The following is a 24708-nucleotide window of genomic DNA, read 5'->3' as shown; positions in this document are numbered from 1 at the left end:
CTCCTCAAGGCCTCTCCAGCGCAAGATGTACAGGTAGGTCTTTCATCTAGAAACCACCGCTCCCTGCGCCAGCAGCTCCGCCCACCCGTGTCACGCCCCGCCCACCAGGCCCTCCTCCCAAGGGGCCCCGCCCCATCAGACCCTTCTCCCCGCCCACCAGACCCGCCTCTCCGCGAGGCCCCGCCCACCAGGCTCCACCCTGTCCGGCGCTCCTCTCCGCGAGGCCCCGCCCACCAGGGTCCCCCCAGGCCCTAGCTGCTCCCGCACGTGGCCAGCCGGCCCACAGACCTGGGAAGGCCTGTTTTTTAAAATTTGTTTATTTTAAAACATGAAACCCAAGCTGAATAGAAACCACAGAAATTACATTGACGAGAGTTTTAGTATATGCCAAGAAAAATAAAACCCCCAGCGAAATAAAAATTAAACCCCAAACCCAGTTTTACAAAAAAAAAAAAAAAAACCAAAAAAAAAAAACAACACACACACACACCCAGAAACACAGCGACAGCACATACAGCCAGGGCCCTATGGAAGTTTGGAGAATGCCAAGCGGTCCAGGCCTCGATCCCCGCTCAGGATGCTAAATCGATCTTGGGTGGTGGGGGCAGGGACCTTGGAGGGGGAGTCTTAACAAAATAACTTGGAGAGAGATATGTAACAAACATAACGTGGTGCGGCACACAGCCATCATGGTTTAAAAAAAAAATCCCGCACAAGAGGCCCCGGTCCCTGCTCGTCCCCCTTTTGGGACCACCACCCACGCACCCGCACCCCGCTGGGCAGGGGTCCTGGGACGGGGAGGGATTGGCGCTTGGAGTGGGATTGCATAGTGAGATGGGGTGGACGTGGAGGGGACATCCAATCAGGCCAGGGGACCTCGGGACCAGGAGCGTGCACCTGCCCGCGGAGCCCCATCGGGGAGGGACCGGCCTGGAAGCCCTTCTACCCGCAGAGCCCCCGGGGCCCTCGCCTTCTCATCCACGCAGTCGGGGACCACGGCCCGAGAAGCTGCAGGCCGGGCGAGGACCGCAGGTGCGGGATGTGGAGGCACTGGGCCTGGACTGGTTAGAAGGGCCTGAAAACAGAGCAGGAAGAAAACCAAGGGTGGGAGGCCCCCCACCCGCTCAGGACCGAGGCTTGGTCTTGCTGCCCTTTCGACGTCCGACGTCCGCGCCTTCCTTTCTGCGCCCTCAGTGACTGGGAGGAGCTGGGGAGGGACACGGGCCGACAGGCAGGCACACTCGCAGAGCTGCTCCCGCACGTCTCCCACCGGCTCTCAAGCTTCTACATTCACATTTCGGCGGCCTCTCGGCCTTTGTGCTTCTGAGCCGCGCCCGGGGCAGCACAGCTGGCGCTCCCTCGGGCTGAGGCAGAGGCAGGGAGGCTCCGCCTGGGCAGGGGCGCCCAGAGAAAAACTGGGCAGTTGGGCTGTGGCTCTGGCCTGTGGGGGACCCAAGACAGGGCACTGGGAGGCCCTCGGTGAGGTTTGGCCATGTGCCAGGGCTCAGATGCGCGGCTGGGAGCCCGCAGGCACACCTGGGGGCACCTCTGTTTGCCCACTCACTCCCCCCCTCTCCCGGGCAGCCTCTGCCCTGTGGTCAGAGGGCCAGGGGCCACAGGTCACTATGGTCTAGCTCCGGGCCCACCCATCCTTTTGGTCCCAGACACCAGCACACTGAAGAGATCCTGGAGGAAGCCGAGGCAGCTTCTCTGTGGGCCACCTTAGGGAAGGGGCGCTGCCCTGCTGCTCCAGGAGGAGCCCCCCACAATGTCTGTAAACTGCCGGGCCTCATGGGCCCTGGCCTGTGCCCCAGAGGGGTGGCCCTGTGGCTCTCTGCTGCCTCTGGAGGGACACAGGCCAGAGCCACACCTGGCCTCTCGGTGGCCGCCTGGCTGGCCCGGGCAGGCATCTCCCCACCTTGACTTGGGGACGGCCCCACCCTCTGCGGTAGGAAAGCACAGCAAACACTGTACCCGAAGCCAAAAGCACCTTAGGGAAGCCTTGTTCCCGCTTCACAGGTAGGAGACGGGGGCCACAGGGGCCTCAGTCCTCCAGCCGAAGGGACATTCATTCCTGAGGACACGGTCCCCCGGGGGCAACACCTGCCCAGGGAGGGGTCTCCAGGCCCTTGGGCTGCCTCTTGGTCTTGACCGCCCCCAGCAGCGCCCCGAGAAGAAATGCCTTCTCCACCCTAAAACCCAGCCGGCTCTCTGGGGCTTCATCTCCGGCCTGGACTTGGCCTCACCCTCGTGGACCGTGGGGTGCCCAGGGCGATCTCTCTCTCGGAGGCTGGAGTGAGGTTAGTGGTTAGTCCAAAGAGGGGCGGCGGGGGCCAAGGGCACCGTCACAGCCGGCTCGGGTGCAGCTCCCAGGCCGGCCTGTCCTGGATGCAAAGGAAACCGGGAAGGGGGTGCCAGCCGGCCTGCAGCCCCGCCTGCCCTAGAGATGACAGATGTGGTTAGTGCAAAGAGCGAACCAGGTGGAGCTGCCAAGTCTCCGGGGGTGGGGGTGGGTGGGACGGGGTTTGGCACCAGGAGGGCGGCCAGTACTGAAGGAGCACCCGTCTCCCGCCACCATGGACGGCCGGGTGCCACAGATGGGGGCTGCTGCGGAGAGAGAAGCAGAGAAGGGGGGAGCCCCCAGGAGGCTTCTGGCAACTGAGGCGGAGGAGCCTGGGGTGGGGGGCGAGAGAAGGACGGACGACAGATGCTGCAGGTGGGCAAGGGCGCCGCGGGGGTCTCTGCACGCAGGAGACAAGCAGGCGGGTACACACGCCATCGCTCGAGACACCCGGCACCAACGGGGGCACCAAGGGGGGCACCGTGCCTGGCAGCCTGTGGAAGGAGAGGGGGCAGACGCGGCCCAGCTGTGGCGGGGGGGGGCGGGCGTCAGCACATCTGGCCCCAGCGGGGCGGAGGCGCGTGGGGGCTGGGGGGCCCGGGCAGCGCGAGCAGCACCCCAGGGGTCCAGGCTTGTGACCCAGGAGACGGTGTGGGCCCAGAGCCCCTGCGTTGCCCCGGGAGGCAGGCCAGGTGTCTGTTTCTGCGCCCCTGCAGGAAGGGAGGGCAGGGCCGAGTGGCCGCAGAGGCACCCACGGCAGGCCCGGCGTACGCGGGGAGGGTCCGGCAGGTGGCCACGGGTGCAAGCAGGGAGGCTGGCACGGGAAGGAGCGGGGCGATTGGCACGTGGGGCGGGTGGCGGCCGGGCGTCTAGTGCCCGCTGCTGCTGGACTCGGGGCGAGGCTGGCTCGTGGCGAGGTACTTGGCTCTCATGCTGGAAGTGTACTGGAGGGAGAGAAGGGGAGGCCGCTGGTCAGCGGGTGCTGGGTGCGGCTGGGCAGGGCCTTGTGGGACACGGATCTGGGGAGCCCGCTGGTCCAGGCACAGCAGGCATCTGGAGCCCTGTTCCCCAGGCCCAGGAGGACGACCAGCCCCTCTCCCAGTGAGGGGAGCCCATCAGCCCCCGACCCGTCTCAGGCATGGAGCCAGAGCGCCGAGGTGCACCCTGCATCCTGGACGCCCAAGACCTGAAGGCCCCACAGCACAGCTGGGCGGCCGGGAGGAGTGTGTCAGCAAAGGCGGGACCAGGCTGTGTCCAAGGGAGGGTGGGACAGTCCTCAAGGACCCAGACTACCAGCTTCAGTGTCGCAGGAATGAGGCAGCCCCGCAGCCGCTCTGTCCTGGCCCCCAGGGAAGGACCCAGAAAACCACAAAGGCCCCCTGGGGCCCGGGCGACACTGCCACCCACTCAGGTGGGAGCCAGACTGTGGGCCCCTGGCGGGTCACAGGCACGAATGGAGGCCACTGGGGGCGGGGACAGCCCACCCGTCTCGGCCACTCTTGTCCAGCCCAAAGCGCGAAGGGCTCGCTCGCTACACACACGTGTGCGCACGTGTGCTCAGAATGAACACATGTGGAAGAGATGCGTGCTCAGGGCAGGCGATGTGCAAAGGGCCACAGGCCCATCGCAGGGACAAAAGCCAGGGTGTGTGCTGAGGCTGCCAGCAGGAGGGAGCCGGCCTCGCAGCCACGCACCCTGGATGCCCACCGCGCGGCGTCAGGACGGACCCTGCCCCCTGGGCCCGGGGAGCCCTCTCACACGGAGGCGAGCGGGAGGAGGGAGGAGCAGCGGGCACCAGGAGCCATGCCGTCACTCCAGGGACAGGCAGCGTGGGTCGGGGGGCGGCTCAGAGCGTGGGAGCAACCGTGGCGGGTGCCAGCGCTGTGTGAGGGTGGCTGCAGCCGTCGGCACGCGCGATTCTGCACACGCTCGGTGACCCCTCGAGGGCCGGGTCTCCTGCCCCGCCTGGGGCTCCAGCACTCGGCCTCCCAAGCCCAGGCACCCAGCGCCGGCGAGCACACGCTCCCGGTCCCAGGGAGACGGTCTCCTCCCCATGGGGGACGGGATGGGCGGCGGCCACCTGCAGCCAGACCAGATGTGAAGAGGAGCTCTGTGGGGGGCTCGCTACTCCTGGAGTGAGGGTGACGGCCCAGGGCCAGGGTCCTGAGGCCCACGCACCTGCACTGGCCCTGCGCTGGCCCTGGGGCCTGCCGGAGCGGGTGGCAGTGAGCAGTGGGCACGAGGTGAAGAGGTGTGGGCGGGCAGACAGCACGGGGCGGGGGGCCCAGCTGGGTCAGTACCTGTCACTCTGAGGACACGGCCACCACAGCCTTCAGGCACTGTTCAGGGGCTTAAACTGCCAGCCCGTGTGGCCGCCAGAGTCCAGGGCGGCCAGATAGCGCTAGGAGGGTGCGGGGCGGGAGGAGTGCAGGAAAGAGAGAGAGAGAGGGCAGCCTCAACGCCAGGCGAGGACCGGCCCGAGGCGGGCCGCGGGTTTAGCCTAGAGCGCCGCTGGGGGAGCCGCCGGGAGCACACGCAGCCTGGGGCCAGGGCAGGCCCGAGGTCAGCGCTGTGCCGCGGGGCCCAGCGGGACCGCTGCATCGGCGGGCGTGTGTGTCTGAAGCCAGATGGCCCTTAGCTTCTCCAGCCTGCTCCTGGAGGCCCGCCACCTCCAGGAAGCCCTGCAGGACCCATGGCCTCCGTAAGCTGCTTTCTTTGGCACCAAACCATCCTATCCCCCTTTTCATGTCTCATTCCCAAGACCAGAAGTGAAGCTGGAAGAGCCCAAGGCCAGGCCCATCCGGGAGAGCCTGGGGGGAGACCTGGGTCGAGTTCAGGAAGCTGAGGAAGAAGCTGCAAGGCTCAGGTGGGCGGAGGTGCCCGGCCTCCGGGAAGAGCTCACGCGCACAGGCCAACGGCCCGCCCGAGGGCCCCGGCTGGGGCTCCCCCTGCAGGCCCGCGCCAAAGGCTCAGGGCAGCCTGTGGGGCCCGTGCCGCCCGGGAAGCCACCGCGGGCACGAAGCGGCAGGGTGGAGCCCCCACCCTGGCCTCAGACCCCCCGCTCCAGCTTCTGCCCCGAGACTTACTGAAGGCGGCGGGGACTCGCGCCCAATGAGGGGGGTGTTCTCACAGCGAGGGTTCTGGAAATTGGCATTCTGGCTCCTGAGGTGAGAGGAGATGGCCCTGGGTCAGTGGGCCCACCTGGGAACCAGGCAGACCCCATCCCACAGAGAGCCTGCTAGCGAGTGCCTGGGGTCCCAGGAGCCCGGCACCCAGAGGGGGGCTGCGAGCAGGCCCACGGCTGCCCCCTGCCCGCCCCAGCCCACCACGTGGCCAGGCCTGGGGCCCTTGGCCACAGAATCTCACGTGCTGACCAGACTCTCCGTCTGACAGTGGTCCCCTGTGGCCTCCACCCAGTGGTGTGGCAGCAGCAAAGCACTCAGAGCCCAGGAGCTGCCCTGCGTGCAGGGCCCCCTCCGCCCCCGCTCCGCGCCTTGCTCAGGCACCCCAGGGCAGCGGCCGCACCCCGAGCAGCCTACCCAGCGCCCGGCGCCCCGCGCGCACCCAACTCACATGTACTCGGTGACCGGGGCGTTGCTGACGGTGTGGGCCGCGGCCGGGATGCTGGCCTCGCTGCCGTAGCTGCTGCCGCAGCTGTACAGGCTGGGCATGTGGACGCGGTAGAGACTGCCGTGCGCCTGCCGAGGCCCCGGGGCGGCCTCCTCCTCCCCGTCCTCGTCGGGGCCTCTGTGGGGAGGGGCACCGGCGCGCGATCAGGCCTGACGCGGGCGCAGGGCCACAGGCCAGAGGCCAGCTCTGGGGCAGACATGCCTGCTCGCAGTCCTGGGTCCGCGGGGCTGTGGGTAAGGCTCCCGGGGACACAGGGACGCTGCCTGCGGGCAGCCCCAGCCTGCAGGACAGGGCTCAGGCGGGGACCCCGCCCCTGCCGGCTGCTCGCGCGCCTGTCTCCCAGGCTGGGGGCCCCTCTAGGCCGGTCGTGAAGCAGGAGCGCCCGCCTCAGACACACCGGTCTAGTGGTGGCTGCAAAGCCCCAGGAGCATCAAGGGCAGGGGCATCCCGGAGGCGCGGCCCCAGGCGGGTCCCAGGACCCCTCACCTCTTTTGCTGCCAGGTGTGCGGGACACTGCAGACGACGGAGCTGAACATGAGGGCCGTGACAAAGGAGAAGAGGGCCAGGTAGACGAGGCCCTCGACGCCGTCGTAGCAGAAGCCCGTGAGGGCCTGCACGTAGTCCTGGGGCCGGGCACGGAAGAGAGAGCGGGAGACGCACAGGGTGAGATGGAGCGCGTGGGCTGAACCATGCCAGACCCAAGGCAGGCAGAGGCCCCGTGACCTGCCCCGCCCCCGCTGCCCCCCTCCCGCCCCTCCCCCAGCCGCTCTCCCTCCTCCCCTAGCTGCTCCCCTCCTCCCTCCCCTTCCCAAGCTGCTCCCCACCTCCTCAGCCGCTCCCCCTCCTCCCGCCCCTCCCCCAACTGCTCCTCCTCCTCCCCAGCTTCTCCCCTCCTCCCCGCCCTTCCCCTAGCTACTCCCCTCCTCCCCTAGCTGCTCTCCTCCTCCCCAGCCACTCCCCCTCCTCCCCATCCCCCCCCCCCCAGCTGCTCCCCACACGGGCCCAACTCCGGCTCCGGGAGGCTCTCACCAGGTGCAGGCTGCGGCAGTCCACCAGGGCAGTGAGGTGCTGCAGGTTCACCTCCGTGCCGTTCAGCACCTCCTGGACACGGAGCAGGGGGTCCTGGGGGGTAGGCACCACGCAAGGTCAGCACAGTGCTCAGGAAAGGGTGGCGAGCCAGCCAAGGCCTCCCTCCACCCCTCACCTGCCAGCAGGAACCCCTCCTTGACTGGCCCCCCAGTCTTGGCACAGGCCCTGAGGACCCTGGGCTTTGAGCAAAGGTGACCCCCAAATCTGCGCCCTGGCCTTGGGGGGCAGCTGAAGGTGTGAGGACAGCGGGGTGCGTGGGGCCACGCTGCCACCGCAGGTCCACACTGGAACGGGAGCAAACCCGTGCGCAGCTCCCGACATGGCCCTTGCGACTGTTTCAAGGGAGATTTCCACAGTACCTTAAAGGACAAAACGTTATCCAGAAGACTCTGAGCAGCATGACCCTGGTGCTATAGTGTGTGTGTGTGTGTGTGTGTGTGTGTGAGCATCACTAAACCTACCCAAGTCCTTGGGGGCAGGAAGGCAAGGATGGAAGGAGGGGAGGGCCAGATCCCCCGCAGAGTCCCCCAGGAAGCGGCCTGAGCAGTGGCTGCACCCGCCTCCCTCGCAAGGTGACAAGAGGCAGCTCGTGGGCTCCAGAGCTGGCCCCCAGCCCCTCACCTTGGTGGCAGGGTACTCCCATGAGACAGTCTTCAGGAGCTCAGCCACCAGGTCCTGCATCTCCACCAGCGCCTTGTGGCTGCCCGACAGCTTCTGCTCCACAGAGAGGCTGCTGAGTCCCGCGCGGGTGGGGCGGCCCGTCTCCCTCCCAGAGGTCCCCAACCCCCCACGGGGCGGGCTGGCTCCAGTGCCAGCAGCTCCCGCCAGTCCCAGGGCCGTCCAGCCCGTGGGGCCCCGAGCTCCTGGGGTGGGACGGCTGTGCCCAGCAGGCTGCTCTGTGGGACACCTTTCCTTGGACCCCAGGATGAGCACACAGAGGCAATACAGACCACGGAAAATACAGCATCTCTAAAGCAGATACGCAGTCCGGAGGACCCAGGGGGCCACGTGGGGACGTGGGGTGACGGGCAGTGGGCCAGGTTTCCCTTCAAATTCCACATCGGCCCAGACAGTTACTCCACACAGTGGACACAGGACCCCTCTGCCATGGGACACCCCCAGACTCCTGCTTTGCCCGGGAGGTATCCAGCTCTGTTGTAAAGGGCAGCCCAGGAGACGCAAGGCGCCCAGGGACTTGGGGGCACTGAGCAGGCCACCCTGAAAGGCTTGTGCTGAGGGCACCAGGGTGGGGACCCCAGGGGCCTGACGAGGTTGGGGGGCCTCGCAGTCGGCGGGCATCTGGGGGTGGGGGCCAGGGCACCAGACATTCTGCAGGGGCAGGGCTGAACTCTCACCTGCTGGAAGGGGTTGGCGGCGTGAGGTGAGCAGGCCAGGTAGTACTCCAGGATGTCTGCGGAGAGAGGTGCCGCTCAGTGACCCCGGCTGTCCGCATGCGCTGTGCCACGCGCGCGTCTCTGTCCACGCGCGTGTCCACATCTGCGTGTGTGCTGAATGTACATGTGCTTTCTTGTATGTATCTTTACATGCACGCACATATCTTCATGCACGCGCCTGTGTGTGCATGTCTGAGTATAGGTGTACCTATACTCAGATGCTTGTGTCTGTACACACGGATGTCTAGGTGTGCACGACTGTATACGTGTACTGCAGGTACTTGTGCACGTACTGTGTCTGCGTGTGAGCGTGCAGCTGTGAGGGGGAAGTGGTCTCCAGGGATCCTGGGGCCAGGGCCCAGACCCTTCTGCCCTGAGCCGTATTCCTGCAACGGGCACAGTTCTCTTGGATGGCTGCCTCATCCCTCCCGTCCTGGTGAGCAGCAGACAGGTCACGGTGGGAGGCGGGGGGCACGGAGTCACAGGCCAGCTGGGCAGGCATCTGCTCACAGACCAGCTGGGCAGAACGGTTTTTACGCCAGAATGTCGCCCCAAAGTGGGTGCAGGTGGCCTGCCTGCTCGTCCCCATCCATCGTGTCCAACACTCAAAGATGGGGGTTCAGGCACAATTTTGATTTTGCAAACCTAGGGGTGCCAAGCCCAGCCAGAGCTGAAGGAGAAAATCTGTACCCCAACTGCCTAACCCTGGCACTGCCCCGCCCTGTGCCCTCTAGCCCGTTTGGAGTGCTTTCTGGGGTCCAGTGCAGGGTGGGAGCTGGGAGCAAGGCCTAGCAGAGCCCAGGGCAGCCTCTTCACAGCACAGCTGTACTCAGCACTGAGGTCTGGGCTCCTACGGAGCTTATGTTGGAAAACAGAATAAAGCACCCACTTGGCGTGAGCCACCTGTCCAAGGAGGCAGCACACGGCCTGACCAGATGGCCTGTGACTCGCAGACAGGAGCGGGCACTCGCGAGTGGCTGGGACTCGACCGCAGACTCACCCCCACTCAGCACAGAGTGCTCCTCCACCACCCGGGTCACGTAGGTGTCGGGGTCCGCGCAGAAGTCACCGGAGGCCTGGGGTGGGGGTAGGAAGGAGGCCGGGGTACCAAGCTGGGCCCTGGAGCCCTCAGTTCTCAGGGGTGGAGCCTGGCCCCCTAGCATCTGTGTGTGGCTCAGGAAGGTGGTGCAGCTCTCTGGGGCCGGGGGTGGGGACTGACTCGCTGTGTGCGTGTGACAGGTCCCCTGCCTCTCAGGTCCTTGGTGTCCCGCGGAGGAGGGCAGGGAGGTGAATGTGGCATCCCCACCCCGTCCCCATGCTCCGCCAGCAGACAGGCACCCCCGGCCCTCCGTCACCTACCACAGACACGGCCAGTTCCAGGCCCAGGGAGCCCCAGCTGATGGTCAGGGCCAGCACCCCCAGCAGGCAGACCCTTGGGGCAGAGAGAGTCAGTTGGCCCTCTCCAGGCTGGGGTGAGGGCTGCGCCCCACACCAGGCTGGACCCGAAGACGGTGGAGGGTGGGTCAGGGCTGACTCGGGAGATGGGTGCTACAGGTGCCTCAGCCCTCCCCCGCCCCAAGGGCCCTCAGACTCACCCTACCAGGATCCCCTTGGAGCTGCGGATGAGGCCGACCAGCACCAGGAGGCAGATGGCCACGTCGAGCAGCAGCAGGCCCAGGTAGCCCAGCCACCTGCAGGGTCATGGCACGCCTGGGCTGGGCATGGGGCCAGTCCCAGGGTAGGAGCAGGGGGTGCTGGGCAGAGCTGGGCAAACAGCCCGGGGCCCAAAGGAGCGTCCACAGGCATTCTGGGTACAGAGATTGGCCTCTGACCTTGTAACAGACGCCCCCATGGCGGACTCCTGCCGGTGACCACCAGTGGCCCCAGCCCCTCCCCCAGCAAGACCTGAGGCACTGGGAGCTGGAAGCTGACTGGCCCAGAGAGAGGAGCAGGGATCAGCGGGGACAGGCAGGAGAGGGGGACGCACCTGTACCAGTCGTAGAGATCCACCTGCTCGGCCAGCGCCTCCAGCGACACGGCTGGGTTCCTCCAGAAAGGGATGGCCGCCGTGTAGCCCAACAGTGTCTGCAGCAGGCCCTGTAGCCGCTGGACCGACCGCAGGGGCTCCGGCCTCGCGGCCAGCTGCCGCTCCAGGCTCTGCAGGCTGGGCTCCGCCGTGCGGTTCAGGGCGGCTGCTGTGTCCCACACCTGCTCCAGGTTGGAGGAGGCAATGAGCCGGGGCACAGACGGCGCCCGCACACGCCGTCTCACTCTCACATGCACACACACGGGGGTAGGAGCAGGAAGAGACACCCCCCCCACCCATCCATGCGGCCACTCACGCGGTCCTGGACCCCTGCCACAGTACGGTTGGCGTGGCGGAGAGAGTAGGTGGCCCGATGGATGCCGTCACTGGTCTCCCCATTGCCATAGAACCCCACGGCGATACCGGCGCTGGGACAGGACGGGGCCGCATGAGGTCGCAGGCCTGGAGTGCCCCCACGGGACTCGGCCTGCCCGGCCCCTTCCAGCCTGGCCCCGCCCCCGCCCCGCCCCGACAGCACCGCCCCTTCCAGTCGGACCACGCCCCGGCGGCCCCGCCCCGCCCCGCCCCGCGCTCTCACCTGCAGACCAGCGTGGCGATGACGACGCACCAGGCGGTGCAGCAGCAGTCTGCGTCCAGGTGCTCCTCGCTCTTGCGCCGCCGGCAGCACAGCCAGAAGGAGTAGAAGAGCAGGAAGAGGAGGTCCAGGGCGAGGCAGGCCAGCGCGGCGGCCCCCAGCAGCAGCAGCGCCTGAGGGCGGTGGGGAAGCAGTGCTGGAGCAGGGCGTCCCAGGCTGACTCTGCACCCAACCCCAGGAGCGGCCAACCCCACCGGTGCCCCCGGCCCAGGGGCCACGGGTCCCCAGCACCTGAGTGATGTGCCTGTGCTCACCCAGGCCTGGGACCCCAGACTCAACGTCTTCGTTCCTAGACATCTGGGCACTGTCCAAGCCCCATTTGCAGGGGCCAGGTGGGAAGACCATGGGATCACCTCTCCTAACCCCTCCCAGGCCCTCTCTGGACACCCCTTGGCCACCCTTGCTGCAGAGACAACCAGCCCTCAGGGGGACCTGGAAACACCTTCCTCACATCTTAACTCTCAGCGGTGTGGCCGTAAGCCTGGGCAGCCATTGTGGGGTGGAATGCCCCAGGCCTACCCACCCTTGCAAGGCCCCCTTGGGACCAGAAGCTCAGCCAGAGGCACTGGGACTGCTGGATCACAGCCCTGGCGCCCAGCGACTGTCTCCCAGGAGACGGTTGCCAGGCAGCAGAGGGAGGATGGCACTCCCTACCCTCCCAGGAGCCAGCTGGCCCCAAAGGCCTCCTGCCTGGCCCAGCACCCCGGCTGACCCTCACACCCCAGGGCAGGGCTCTCCCCTGCACCCCCGGCCGTAGTCCCTGGGGGTGGCTGTGCTGTTTGGGGGCCTCTGTCCTCCCTGAGAAGTACAGGATGGGCACCTTCTTGGGAGAGGCCAGGGCATCAGTGAGGCTGCAGCGTGGGTGGGCCTGACAGGACCTGACCACCCTGCTCACGGGGTGGGCGGCGCAGGGAGCAGCCCGTGTGCTGGCTCCAGAGGGGCTGTCACTCATCACGGTCCCAGGGGCTCATGTTAGAGGGACTCTGAGGCCAGGCGGGCAGGGGTGTTCCAGGTCACACGGGGACACCAGCCAGGCCACAGCAGGGAGCCTCTGGTGGTCATCAAGGGGCCTGCCAGAGAGACACGTGCCAATCGCCGGGGTGAGTGCTCATCTTAAGGTGCCTACATCAGCTGCAACCCCCACCCCGCCCAGCGCTGCCCACAGCAAACAAAAGGGTGCTTGGAAAAGCAGTCTCGCGGGTGGGCTCTGCCCGCGCACGCACAAGCTGGGCACCAGGCACAGGGGCCACGGATCCTGCAGGCCCCCTCCTCATGGGTCAGAGGGGTCACTGCTTCCATACTGCCTGCAGGCTCCTCCCCTAAACCCTCAACCAGAACCCACTGGCAGTGAGCTCCCAACCCCACGCCCTGCCTGCCCCCACTCCCGGGATTCTGCAGGCCCCGATGACCAGCCCCAATTCAGCCCTGTGTTGGCACCAGCCACCACCCCCTCCTCCCCCAGCAGGAGGCTACCCTCTGGTCCCCAGCAGTCCCCTGGCCAGCTTTCCGCTCCACCGACCTCACACCCCCTCCTCTCCTGCCTGACCCCACCCCCACCCCCAATAAGCACACCTACACACGTCCTCTGGAGGAAACCCTTCCGGGGATGAGGAAGCCAGAGATCAGGGGTGCAGGGCAAGGGGCGCCCAAGCTGGGGCCCTGAGACCACCCAGCCCGGCAGCGAGCGAGGCCAGTGCCTACAGGGCCGTCAGGACTCATCAAAGGGTTCGCAGGCCTTGACCACAGCTCAGGCAGAGCCAGGACCACCCACTCCCGTCCGTCCTGTGATAAGTGTGACTGGCCAGGCAAGACCTCAGCACCTGGGGCGAGGCTGGGGCGGGGCTAGGGTGGGGGGGCCACCACTCCTGTGGGAAACGTGGTGGGTGCCAGGGCCTGGTGGGCCCCCAGCAGACACAGCCCCCGTCTGGAGGAAGCAGGCGCTGAGGCCTGCAGGATGTGAGCCCGGGGCCGTGGAAAACCCAGGAAGCAGGCCCCGCGGGAGCAGCAGGGGCACAGCCCAGTCCAGCAGGTCAGGGAAGCGCGCTCCAGGCAGAGGCCGCAGCAGCTGACCGCCCAGGGGGCACCATGCCAGGCCCGGGCGCTCGGCAGGCGCTCCGGGATCTCCTATGGCTTTGATTTTTTTGTTGTTGTTACTGGTTTTCTTTCTTTCCTTTTTTGATTTTCCTTTTTAAACCACGAACCGTACTACCTTTATAATTACAACACAAACCCAGAAACGTGTTAGTAGCTCTTTTCAGCCAGGCGTGGGAGGCGCCTGGCCCGCACCCAGCTCCGCCGCGTGAGTCCCAGCGCGCCTCCCTCCTGCAGGCCCGCTTCCCCTCCTGGGGACTGGCGTGCCTGCGCCCTCCCTGGCCGCCATGTGACCGTGGGAGGGGGGCGGTGTGCGGCGGGGCTGCGGTGCCCCAGGAGCAGAGGTTGAGGGGAGGGACGCCCTGGGTGTCGGCACCAGGAGGCTGAGGACCGCCTGCTGCTGGAGGGGGTGGAGGGCTCCCGCCCAGCCCAGCGGGTGGGCAAGCCGGAGGGGCCCTGAGTGTTGGGGTCAAATGCTGCTCCGCCTGGTGCCAGGAGCTGACCTAGTCAATGCCCCCATGCCTCAGTTTCCCCGTGAGTAAAACAGAGGCACGGCCGCACCGAGGAGGGCATGAGCTCACAGGTGTAAAGGCTGAGAGCAGCGCCTCCATCGGGGAGCCCCCCAGGGTGCCACTCCCATGCCAACTCCGCCCAGGGGGCCGGGTCCCCACTGCCAGAGAGGAGTCCAGGCCACTCATGGACAAGGTGAGTGTGTGCCTCCTCATGCCCACATATGCACGTTTACGCCCGTACATGGCCACACAGGGGCACGCACTCCCTCATGCCCACACACGCACACTCACCCAGGCGCATGCACGTGAAGGCGTCGTCCTGAGCCCCAGCAGCGGCGGGCGCAGCAGCCCGCGCTGGAAGCTCTGAGCGTGCACGGGCCCAGACACCTATCACAGGCACAGTCCTGCCGTGGGCCCTGCAAGCCACAGCCCTGGGGGAGCAGCCGCTTCCCGCCCCCATCAGCTCCACCTCACAGGGCGGAGCCCACCTCCAGCGCCTGGAAGGCCCAGTCCGGGGCCGTGAGGGTGAGCGTGTGTCCTGGGGCTCAGAGAGGGACACCTGGGGAGGAGGGTGACTTCCAGGGGCTTTCCTGGGGACAGCAGAGACCCCAGGGGCCACAGTCTCCCCCTTAGCCCAACACAAGGAAGCCGACCCTTGCCCTCCTGTCCATCTGCCCAGCTCCAGAAGGCCCTTCCTGGGTGAGGGCGCTCCACTTCTGCACTGGGCCTGTCTGCCCACAGCCCCCTGCCCTCCCAATGGGTGCTGGAAAAGCCTCGCTAAGCTCATCAACCTGGCTGGGCCGTTGCCCCCTTGGGGCCTGAGGCCTGGCCTACAGTGAACACTTAGAAATATGAGGCCCCTGCCCCCCACCCCAAGCTTGGACAGGACAGTTTCCCCTTGGATGGGGCTCGCCTTAAACCATGACCCCCCCGGGCTGCTGGTGGGTGCCCCTGCGCGGCCCCAGGAGGTAGGCTGCAGGGGCCGAGGTCAGGACAGCCCCCCTCAGTCCCCACAAGGAGGTAACAGCATCCTCCAGTGGACACGGGGTGAGGCCGGCCCTCAGGGCTCAGGGTCCCAGCCCCCTGACGCAAACAAGCCGAGCCCACGTGGGTGCGAGGGCCAGGGCAAGGAGGGGGCACTTGGCCCCGGGCAGCAGCCTCCCCCAGCCCAGGGACCCGCCGTGCCCTCTGCCCTCATCCTGAGGCCAGATTCCCAGAGAACAGCCTTCCGCTGGCACTCCCGAGGGTGCCCCTCCCCTCCAAACCGCTCGGGGTCCCCGCTGAATGGGAAATGTTTGGTCAGCATCTGGGCTCTGACCAAATGGAATTTTCCATCTGCAATGGAAGTGACGTCAGCACACGGCCAGGCGCTGGGGCTCCTGTCCTGACCACGGGCCACAGGGCTGGCGTCAGCGCCTGGGGCGTCGCAGGCTCGCTGCGAGACCTCACCTGGACACACGTGCACCCACCCCTCCAGGCCCTGAAGCTGCCGTTTCCCAACCCTAGACCACCTGGCCCCTCCCAAGGCCCTGCAGCCCTTGCCATGGGGCATGTCCACCAAGGAGGCCCGGGCCTGGCCCTGTGCCCACACGTTCCGTGGGCTGGGGGCCCCCAAGCCCCCACCTGCTCTGGAGACGCTTGACGAATTGGTGCTTGGAGTCTGAACTCACTCCATCCAGGGCAGGCCCAGGCCCATGTCTGAGGCCTATTGGGCGAACCAATGAAGCCTCCATCTCCGACAAGTCCTCCCAGTGCAGCAAGGGGAGCAGGGCCAGGGGCCCCAGGGAGCGGTGGGCTCCGTGTGCAGGTGGGTGGTCCCAGCAGGGTGCGGGGAGCCCCAGCTCAGCCTCAGGCCGGCTGGCTGCAAGCGGGGGACCCCGGCCAGGCCTCTGAGGGGAGGGCCATGCTGTGCCACCAGATGTTAGTAACAGAAGCCCCCGGCATGGTGCTCAGCTCCACTGCAGATGGGAGAACACGAGGCTGCGGGCCTGTCCTGGCCACCACCCGCTGCTGGCCTGCTCCTTCGGCACAGCCTGGACACAGGCGGCCAGCCTGTGCAACTCCCAGCGCCAGCCCAGCTGCACTGAGGTGCCCCAGGCCAGCAGGCTGGGAGGGCCAGTGTGCGACCCTGGGGCAGCCCTTCCGTGTGCCACCACACAAGGCAGGTCCAGCTGGGCGTCCTGGCAGCACGTGGCCTGGAGGCCTGCGAGGGGGCGTGCCCCACGTGGTGAGCTCAGCGAAACCGAGGACAAACTGCCTGCGAAACACCCGGTCCTCCCATCACACAGCCGCTGTGCCACCCGGCAGCTGACCCTGAGAGCTGGCGGGCCCACTCAGCCCCTCTGCAGGCCGCCACGGCTGGGAGACCCTCCCAGGCACGGCAAGGGAGAGTTGCGGCCAGCAGTCCAGGGGAGACCGGGCGGGCTCTGGACATCCTCCAGGTCACGTGGCTAGTGGGCGGGGCAGGGAGGTATGACTGCAGCCTGAGGCCTCACCGCTGCTGGGTAAGGGGCTCTCCCAGGGCCGGAGCCCCCGAGAAGGCCACAGCCAGCCGACCTGCCGCACGAGCCCTGCCCCACCTCATGCCAACGCTCTCTGGAAGGAAACCTGGCCAGTTGGTAATGGGCAAGGCTCCCAAGAGGAGGCGAGTCCAAATTCCACATTGCGAGCTCACGTGTCCTGGGGCAGGGAGGCCGGACTCAGCACAGACGGGGCCCTCGGCCCAGAGCCGGCCCCCAGACACTAGCACACAGTGTCCACACTCAGCACTGGGCCTGGCCCTGGGCACTGGGGGCGTGGGACCCCCAGACACAGCTTCTGCTGGGCTGGGCAGGCGTCTGCCTGGACCCCCGCGGTGCAGGAAGGCCAGAGGCTGTGGGAGCCAGACAGAGCAGGGGAGGGGCACAGAGGCTTCAGGGAGTGTCCGCTCAGCCGCCACTGTGGGGGCGGCGGGTGCCAGCGGGGCACACTGAGGCATGAGCACTCCCAGGGAGGGACAGGGAGTGAGTGAGGGCTGACCAAGGTCCAAGCTGCAAGCCTGCATCCAGGAGGCCCCTGGCAGCGGAGCGAGGGCTCTGCAGGACGAGGTCAGGGCACGCGGGTGGAGTGGGGGCGGCCACGGGCCTCTCCAGTGCCTCCAGGGTTGTCCTCCCCAGCCCTGGGGCTGCCAAAGGCCCTTCTCCAGAGGAAGAGGCCAGGTAGGGGCGTCCAGGAGGCTGGCCGGACCGCACACCCGGGCGCCATCTGGGAACCCAGCGAAGTCCTGGCTAGAGCCCTGGGGGGGGGGAAGGAGGGGGTCTCCCGCTGGGAAGGCCGCTGGCCACCTGGCGCTACCCACGCCCCCAGGGTCTGGGCCTGAGCCCCCGGGCAGCCCAGCCGCACCCACGGCCTTGCGGGTCCCCAGGCGAGCTGGGGCAGAGGTGGCCCGTCCTCCAGGCCAGGGGCCTGGGGCCAGTAGGACCCCCAGGGGCCCCCGCACTGACATAACGGAGGCAGGGCCAGAGCCAGCCCAGGCCTCCTGGGGAAAGTTCTGGAAAAGGGCCCCCTCACCTCCTGGGCCGGGCTGGGTGGGAGCTGAGCTGCCTGTGCGGCAACCCCACCCCCAGCACACTCGCTGTGGCTCCCACACGCTGGCCAGAAATTAAAAACAGATTTTCCACCAGACCAGGCTTGGGTTTCACAAATTCCAGGATGGTGAGCTCGTGGCCGTGCCGGGAGCGCGGGAGGGGCCCAGCTTTCGGCCCGAGCCCCCCGACCCGGTCCAAGGGCCAGGCTGCCAGCGGCACCTCCCCTCCTCACGGCATGGCCGGCACCCGGTTACCGGCAGGAAGGAGGTCCGGCTTGGGCTGAAGCCGCGGAAAGCCGCCCAGCCCAGGGCCCCTCCTGCGCCCCCCAGGCCTGGGGCCACGTGCAGGGAGGCCGAGGCCCCGCCCTCGCCCCGGCCGCTCGCGGAGGAGACACCGAAGAACCTGGCGACGCTGCAGCTGTGAGCCGGTCTATTTCGGCCCGGCGCCCTAACGCGCCTCCCAGCGTGACACCCAGAGACTCCGCGCTCTCCGCCAGCCGGCCTGCGGGCGCCGGCCTCGGACGCGGCCAGGAGCTGCCGGACGGGCGGGCAGCCCTAGGCGCCCCGCCCCACCCCGGGCCCGTCAGCCCCCAGGGGCGCCCGCGGTGGTCAGGACCCAGGTCAGGGCGAGCGCAGCCAGAGCGCGGGAGCCTGAGGGTGGCCCCGCGGCTGGCACTCAGAGGCAGACAGAAGGGGTCACGTGGGCTTTGGGCAGCCTGGCCTCACCCCGTGTCCTCAGCAGACAGGGGACATGCCTAACCACGAGGGGGCCTGCAGACAAAACCAAGCCCCGCGAGGCATCTGCCCTCCGGAGCCCACCAGCCCCAGCAAGGGGACCCGGGAAGGGCTGGAGCACATGGGTGGGCACGCAGAGCCCTGGCCTCGAGTAGGGTGGGTGCGACGGGGCCAGAGGAGGGGGGTCACGAGGGCCCCACCCAGCCCATCCGCTCCCCCAGGCCTGGCCCAGCGGGTCACTCCACCCTCCCCTCGCCCTGTTCCCTGAGGGCACACCTCACACCCGGCGCTTGCCCAGCTCTGGGCAAGGACTAGAGCGGCCTCATGGGCAGCTGGCCCCGGACACAGACCTGGTCCTGCCTTGGACTCTGGGCTGGAGGCCGGGCGGCCCACTGCAGCCTTCGCAGCTGCGTCCACAGCGCGAGGGACACCCGCTGCCTTGGCAGACGTCCACTGTGCCTGGGCCCTCGGGAGTCCTGCTGGGCAGGCTGCAGGCGCAGTTCTGGGGGGCGTGTGCCATCCCCATCTGCAGCAGGGGCCCCGGGGCAGGCCAGGGCCCTTGGTGCAGGGGTGTCCTCCAGCAGTGAGGGGCTCCCCACGCTGGGCACCAGTGCTTGGGGTGCGCCATCTGAGCCTCGCTCGCCGTGCTGGGCAGGAGCCCTACTGTGTGTCTGTCCTCACCCCCCAGCACCCGGGGAAGCCCCCGAGGGCCATGGGTGCGTCCCCGCGCAGCACAGGGCTGGGGCGGGCTCCCCGTGAACCCGGGGGACTGCACGGGCGCAGCTGGGCTCTCCAGAGTCCTGCTGTTCCCACCCCTGCCCTCGGTCACATGCCCCCAACTCCTCGAGGGCCACACGGGGTGCTTTCCACATCTGCCACCCAGTCCCCGGGCTGCAGATTCGGTTCCTCTTCCCCAGCCAAGGGCTCGGCAGAGCTCCTGCGGCCAGTGGGGGTCTGGTCCCATCCGCCCCTGAGTCCTCCTGAACTGGCATCAGTGGAGGGACCCAGGGAACCGCCCGACCAGCCTCGGACCCACACACGGGGCTGTGTCTGCAGGCAGGGGAGTGCCAGGCTGGAGCCGGAGGCTGCCGTGGGTCCCTGCTTCTGATGCCAGCTGGCCAGCGGCCTCAGTTTCGCTTCTGCAGGGGGAATGGGGTCCACCCCCAGGGAGGCCGTGTGGCTTCCCAGAAACGTGCTTATGACAGACAGCCTGAGCCTCTCAGAGCCACGGACACCTGGCCAGAGCCTGACCCAGCGCCCCTGGTCAGAGCCAAGACGGCTGCCCGCGCTCCCTTCACGTCCCCGAGGCTGAGCAGCACAGTGCTGAGGACAGAACCAGGAGCCCCGAAAGGCCCAAAGATGGGGCCCGGCGGTGCAGACCCTAATCCTGACCCACACAACACCAGGCCCCTCAGCAGGCGCAGCTCTGGGCAGAGGCAGCTACCCCTCCCAGCACCGTGACCCTGGGAAAGAAGCACACAGCCAGAGTCGGTTTCACCCAGCAGGGGTTTCTCAGCTCCCCCAACCAACGCATGGGCCCTGCACGCCCAAAGCCCAGCGCACAGACGCTGTCCACACAGAGGGTACTCAGCTTCCACACCGCCCCTCGGCGCTGTTCCTTTGGGGATGCTTCTGGCACCTGCAGCCTCAGAATCCTGACCTGAGAGGTGCCTGGCATGCTGGGCAAGCTAAGAACCCAGGACCAAGGATGTGGTCCCCAGGCTCGATGTTTAAAAGCAGGTGACAACTTCTAGTCTCAGGCGGCACCCTCCCTGGGTTTAAGGCAGGGACAGACTCCAGCTGCAGGGACTTCTTCCCTGTCTCCACTCCTTCCTAGTCTCCAAATATTCCACGAAGGTGTCTTGCTTTCATACACTAGAAGAGAGGCGAGGGACGCAGGTTCTAACCAAAGCAAATTTCCTTCTGACCGTGGGGATGATGCAGAGGGCCAGCCTCACCTGCGGGCACACGCAGACCCTGCCTGAGTCAGGAATAAAGCCAAGGGGCTCTGGTCTACGAGAGGAGACCACCAGCCCCAGCGGGGGCCCCAAGTGGCCCTCAGGCTGGGCTCACCGTCCCACCACCACCCCGGGCACAGAGAACTCCCAGCTTAGGGGCAGCACTTTTAGACCGGAGGGACTCTCTTGTTCTAGGCTGAGGCCCAGGCTTCTCTCTGCTTTGGGGCCTTTGCGTGTGCCTAGGACACTCCTCCCCAAGGTCTCAGCCACCTCAGGCTTATCTTCAGGGTCTCAATAGGAACATCCAGGCACTCAGGGCTTTAATAGGTAAATGGGCCCCACACACCGGGCTGCCCTGGTAGGTGAGCTGGTGTGCCCACTGCATACCACAGTCCAGGTAAGTCCTCACCCTCTGGGCATTCCAGGAGAGGGAGCACCTCCTACAGGAAGCCTTCCCTGACTGCCAGGCTTCTGCGGGCCTAGTTGACCTGATCACAGCGCCACACCAGGCTGCACGGTTCTCCAGCTCACAGGTTCGAGCCTCTCCTGAACTAGCAGAGGCAGTGAGCAAGAATGAGAGGGACAGAGGGCAGAGAGTGGGCTTGAACTCTACCTCAGGACACAGCGGGTGTGGGAGGCTTGGGAGGGGCTGGTGGGAGTTAAGGGGGCAGTTCCCCCAAGTGGAACCCAGAAAGAAAGAAAGAAGAAAGTGAAGTCGCTCAGTGGTGTCCGACTCTGCGACCCCGTGGACTGCAGCCCACCAGGCTCCTCCATCCATGGGATTCTCTAGGCAAGAGTACTGGAGTGGGTTGCCATTTCCTTCTCCAGGGGATCTTCGCAACCCAGGACTGAACAGGTCGCCCGCACTGTAGGCAGACGCTTTACCGTCTGAGCCACCAAGGGGAGCCCAGAGAAGTGGTTAAACCCACCCAAGTGGGTCCACCTTCACACAGGTGGGAAGCTACAGAGCTGGGCCCAGGCCTGGCGGCCTCAGCCAGGCACCCCTACTCTAGTCTGCAGAGAAGGCAGGCTCTGAGATCACCACCCCCCGCCCCCACCTGCAGCCCTGGCCTTCACTGTGGACTCCAGATTGGCCTCAGGCCACTCCAGGTCATAGGCTGTGCAACTACCAGGAGGCTTCCTCCCTCCTCAGGGTGGAGTCCTCCCTCCTCAGGGTGGAGTCCTCCCCCTGCACCCCACCACCAGCTGCCCTGGGGTTTGGGGAGTCTTGGCACCCTGGCAATAGCCCAGCCCCCAGGGAGTCAGACCAGCAGCCAGGCAGGCGGGGGGTGTGGGGTGGAGCAGCACAGAGCAGACTCCGGAGTCCCTTCCGCCCACTCCCAGCGCCTGCCAGCCCACCTGTCCCAAAAGTCCCCAGAGAACCCACCCTCCTGCAGTCTGTCCACTCGGCAAACATCATGAGCCCCCAAGAGGCGGATGGACGGGCCAGGGAGTCCCTCCTCTCTGGGATAGAGGCCTTGGGAACACGGGAGCCCAAGACCCTCAGTCCCCAAAGTAACCGCAAGATTTTAGGGTGCAAAATCCAATCCATGGTGTTAGAGGATCCAAGCCCCCAGCATAGGGCCAGTCAGGGCTCTGAGAGCGCCCGTAACGGCTCTCATCAGCTTTTCATCCCTCAGTCACATCTGCTGCAGGGCCAGCTGTGGGGGACTCAGGAAGCCCCCGCCCCACAAGGCTGATTCTGGCTCCTCGAGGGGCAGGAACAAGAGGCCTGAGGAAGGATTCTGGTCTACCGCCCACTCACCACTCACAAGAGCTGACTCATCAGAAAAGACCCTGATGCTGGGAAAGGCTGAGGGCAGGGGGGGAAGGGGGCGACAGAGGACGAGATAGTTGGATGGCATCACTGACTCACTGGTCGTGAGTGTGAGCAAACTCCGGGAGATGGGGAAGGACGGGGAAGCCTGGCGTGCTGCAGTCCATGGGGTCACAAAGAGTCAGACACGACTGAGCAACTGGACAACAACCTGCTCACTGTGTGATTCCGGGCCAATCTCCCCTTTAAGCCTCAGTTTGTTAATCCTCACAATGGAACAGTTATGCTCACCTTCCAGGCTTGTATGAGAAAAGGTCAGAGATAGCCCAGTGAGCACCCCCACACAGGATTTGGCCCCTGGGGTTTCCAGCGGATTTCACCGGGCTCCTAGCAGCGGATGGCTGGCAGAGGAAACAGCAGAGCACAAAGGCTGGTCTCCTCAGGCCACGCCACCCCCTGCTCCTGCCTCAGGCCCCACCTTCCCCTGGATGGCCTCAGCAGCAGAGGCCCCCTCTCTGCATGGCGAGAAGAGGACGCCAGGCCCCTGCAGCCCAGGTGGGCGCCAGGCACAGACGGGCCCCCAGGCTGAGTGGGGCGCCCCAAGTCAGGAGGATGAGGGGCTCCCCGTCCACCAGTGGGACGACGGCAGCTGTCCCCGCTCCACCAGGGGAGGCAGGGGAGGCCCAGGCGGTGGCCCTCGCCAGACCATCACCCACCTGCCCAGGAGGGGAGCTCCGTGGCTGGCACAGCTGGCACAGAGCGGGAGCGTGGGGCCCTCACATCCCTCCCAACCCTGCAAAGGAGGCGCCCCCGCCCGGATCTCAGGATGGCATGGGAGGGCAGGGGCAGGCTGCACGCCCAGGCCCAGCTCGCTCCACAGCCCCGAGCCGGCGGTGGAGGTGGCGGGGGACGGAGACAGGCTGGTTTCCAGACCGTGAATTATTCAGTGGTTAATTCTGCTCCTCGCAGAGGAGGCGGGAGAGAGAGTGAGTCAGAGCCCTCCCACAGCGGGGCAGGAACAGCGCTCTCTGAGGAGGCCGGGGCACCAGCCGTGATCCTCTCAGGGGCAAAGGGCCCTGCAGGAGGTCAGGCTCAGTGGGGGCCGGGGAGGGCCCAGCCACCACATGGACGCCTCCACTGGCCAGAGGCATCGGCCTCTCGCTCACTTCCCATTGCAGGTCCAGGCAACTCAGGGGGCACTCCTAGGAGGGATGGCGGCCAGGTCAGCCAGGGCTGGCAGCGTGTGCAGGCGGCAGCCCACGGGCCAGCGGGAAAGCTGTGTGGGTCACAGACACCCCGGGTGCCCCTGGAGCTTCAGGACTGACAAACAGCCAAGAACTTCCTAAAGTAAGGTTCACTGTCCTGCTCGGTGGCAGCAGAGCCTCGGGGACAGGTGTGGCAGTCACCCCAGGGGAAGCTCCGGGGGTGCTCAGGAGTGGCATCACCCCCACCCTGGTCAGCCTCCCCGGGCTGGCTGGCCTTCTACAACATGGGCGTCCCGTTTTGTAAGAATCCTGCTGCCTTGGACATGCCTAGGCCAATCCCTCGCCCCCTTTCTAATCTGCTTAGAAACAGATCGGCAGGGCTGGGGAGCCAAGCACCAGGTAAGCGCTGCGTGTGGGGCGGCAGGCCCCCTGCAGAGCTGGGGTGCTTCCGGTTCTCCTCGTCAGGGCGAGGGAGGCTGTGAGGACAGAGCTGGATGCCCGGGCTGTCTTTCGAGCAAAGCCGCTCCCCCCCAACTCACCCTAGGGCTCTGCATTCATCACCAAAGAGGAACTCAGACATGCTCTGGGCGACCAGGCACCCCAGTCACTGGGCCTGTGGAATCCGGATCCCCAGGCAGGAAGGAAGTGTCCACAGCCTGGTGCCCTGGCCCGCACTCAATGGCAGTGGCATAGTGGTGGGGGTGGCAGTGGGGCTTGGCACGACCCCAGACCTAGGGCTCCACTGGTAGAGCCTGGTTCCTCAGGGAGAGGGCTGCAAAGGGTCCGTGCCCACCCCCACCCCACAAGGTCTGCCCAGACTCAGCCCCTTTCCTGCCTCCCAGACTGAGGCCCATCTTTTGTCCCTGTGGCCAGGCCTCCCTCCGTCCCTCCCTCAGGGCTACAGGCAGTCGGATCTCCGGGAAGGCACTGTGCGTACACTCCATAGTTTGGTCCAGGCAGGGGGTCGTTACCAGCCAGGGAGGAGTGGCATCCACGCAGACCACTCACCCACCGAAATCTTGGCAGTGAGTGGCCTTTCCCAGCTGGGGCTGAGGGGAACAGACTCCCCTCCCGGCGGCACCACTGCTCTCGGGCATGGACGTGGTCTCAGAGCCCTGGGTCCTCTGGGTCGGGGGCTCTGCGGGCAACACCCACCGACTGCCCCTGCTCAGGGGCCTGGGCACACACTGACAGCAGGCAGAGGGGTCTCCATGGAGGGAAGGGAGGCAGCTCCTCCTACCCCAGCAAGGAGGGAGGGTCTTAGCGACTCCAAAGGAGAAGGCTAGAATCGGCAGGAGGGCTGTGGACCCTCTATGAGCGCTGGTGGGTGGTCCCCTTAGATTCTCCAGCAGGGGAACCCCGTGACCAGGAGGAGACTCTCCAGAAGAACGGGGTGCTGTGCCCCACAAGGAGGTGTGGGCCATAATCCTGGATGCAGGGTCGGGGGGAGCCTTTAGACCCTAAAGGAGGTGGGGACCATGACCCTCGGGGGGAAGGGGGCCCAGGGTCCGCGGAGGAGGAGGGGGCCGTGACCGCCGGTAGGTGACAGGAAGCCTGTAGACCGTGCAGAAGGCGAGGGCCGTGACCCTGGGAAGGGGGATCGTGACCCGCGGGGAGGGGGGCCGGGACCCTCGGAATTGAGGGGCCGTGACCCGGGACCGGACTCCGCGACCCAGGGAGCCCGCCTCACCTGCTGGTAGTCGGTGTCCTCGGGCCGGAACTGGCTGCTG

At 66.8% G+C, this 24708-nt stretch overlaps 1 protein-coding gene across 1 annotated transcript in view; it reads right to left on the bottom strand.

The window, feature by feature from the left end:
- Positions 1-299: 299 nt before the first annotated feature.
- The window catches only part of TTYH3 (tweety family member 3), a 29467-nt gene continuing 5058 nt past the window's right edge, over positions 300-24708 (bottom strand). The window contains exons 2-15 of the mRNA XM_040266790.1: positions 24669-24705; positions 11079-11248; positions 10797-10908; positions 10442-10662; positions 10050-10145; positions 9814-9886; positions 9455-9530; positions 8416-8471; positions 7682-7774; positions 7001-7093; positions 6458-6594; positions 5915-6088; positions 5428-5503; positions 300-3285 (exon numbers count right to left, since the gene is read on the bottom strand). Coding sequence (XP_040122724.1) covers positions 3211-3285; positions 5428-5503; positions 5915-6088; positions 6458-6594; positions 7001-7093; positions 7682-7774; positions 8416-8471; positions 9455-9530; positions 9814-9886; positions 10050-10145; positions 10442-10662; positions 10797-10908; positions 11079-11248; positions 24669-24705 — 1489 coding nt within the window. The 3' untranslated portion in view covers positions 300-3210. The remainder of the gene's footprint in view (positions 3286-5427; positions 5504-5914; positions 6089-6457; positions 6595-7000; positions 7094-7681; positions 7775-8415; positions 8472-9454; positions 9531-9813; positions 9887-10049; positions 10146-10441; positions 10663-10796; positions 10909-11078; positions 11249-24668; positions 24706-24708) is intronic.

This window comes from Oryx dammah, unplaced genomic scaffold (assembly GCF_014754425.2).
Source record: "Oryx dammah isolate SB20612 unplaced genomic scaffold, SCBI_Odam_1.1 HiC_scaffold_2, whole genome shotgun sequence".
In the NCBI taxonomy this organism is placed as follows: domain Eukaryota; kingdom Metazoa; phylum Chordata; class Mammalia; order Artiodactyla; family Bovidae; genus Oryx; species Oryx dammah.
Note: the sequence above shows the minus strand (reverse complement) of the source record. Positions and strands in the feature narration are given on the sequence as shown.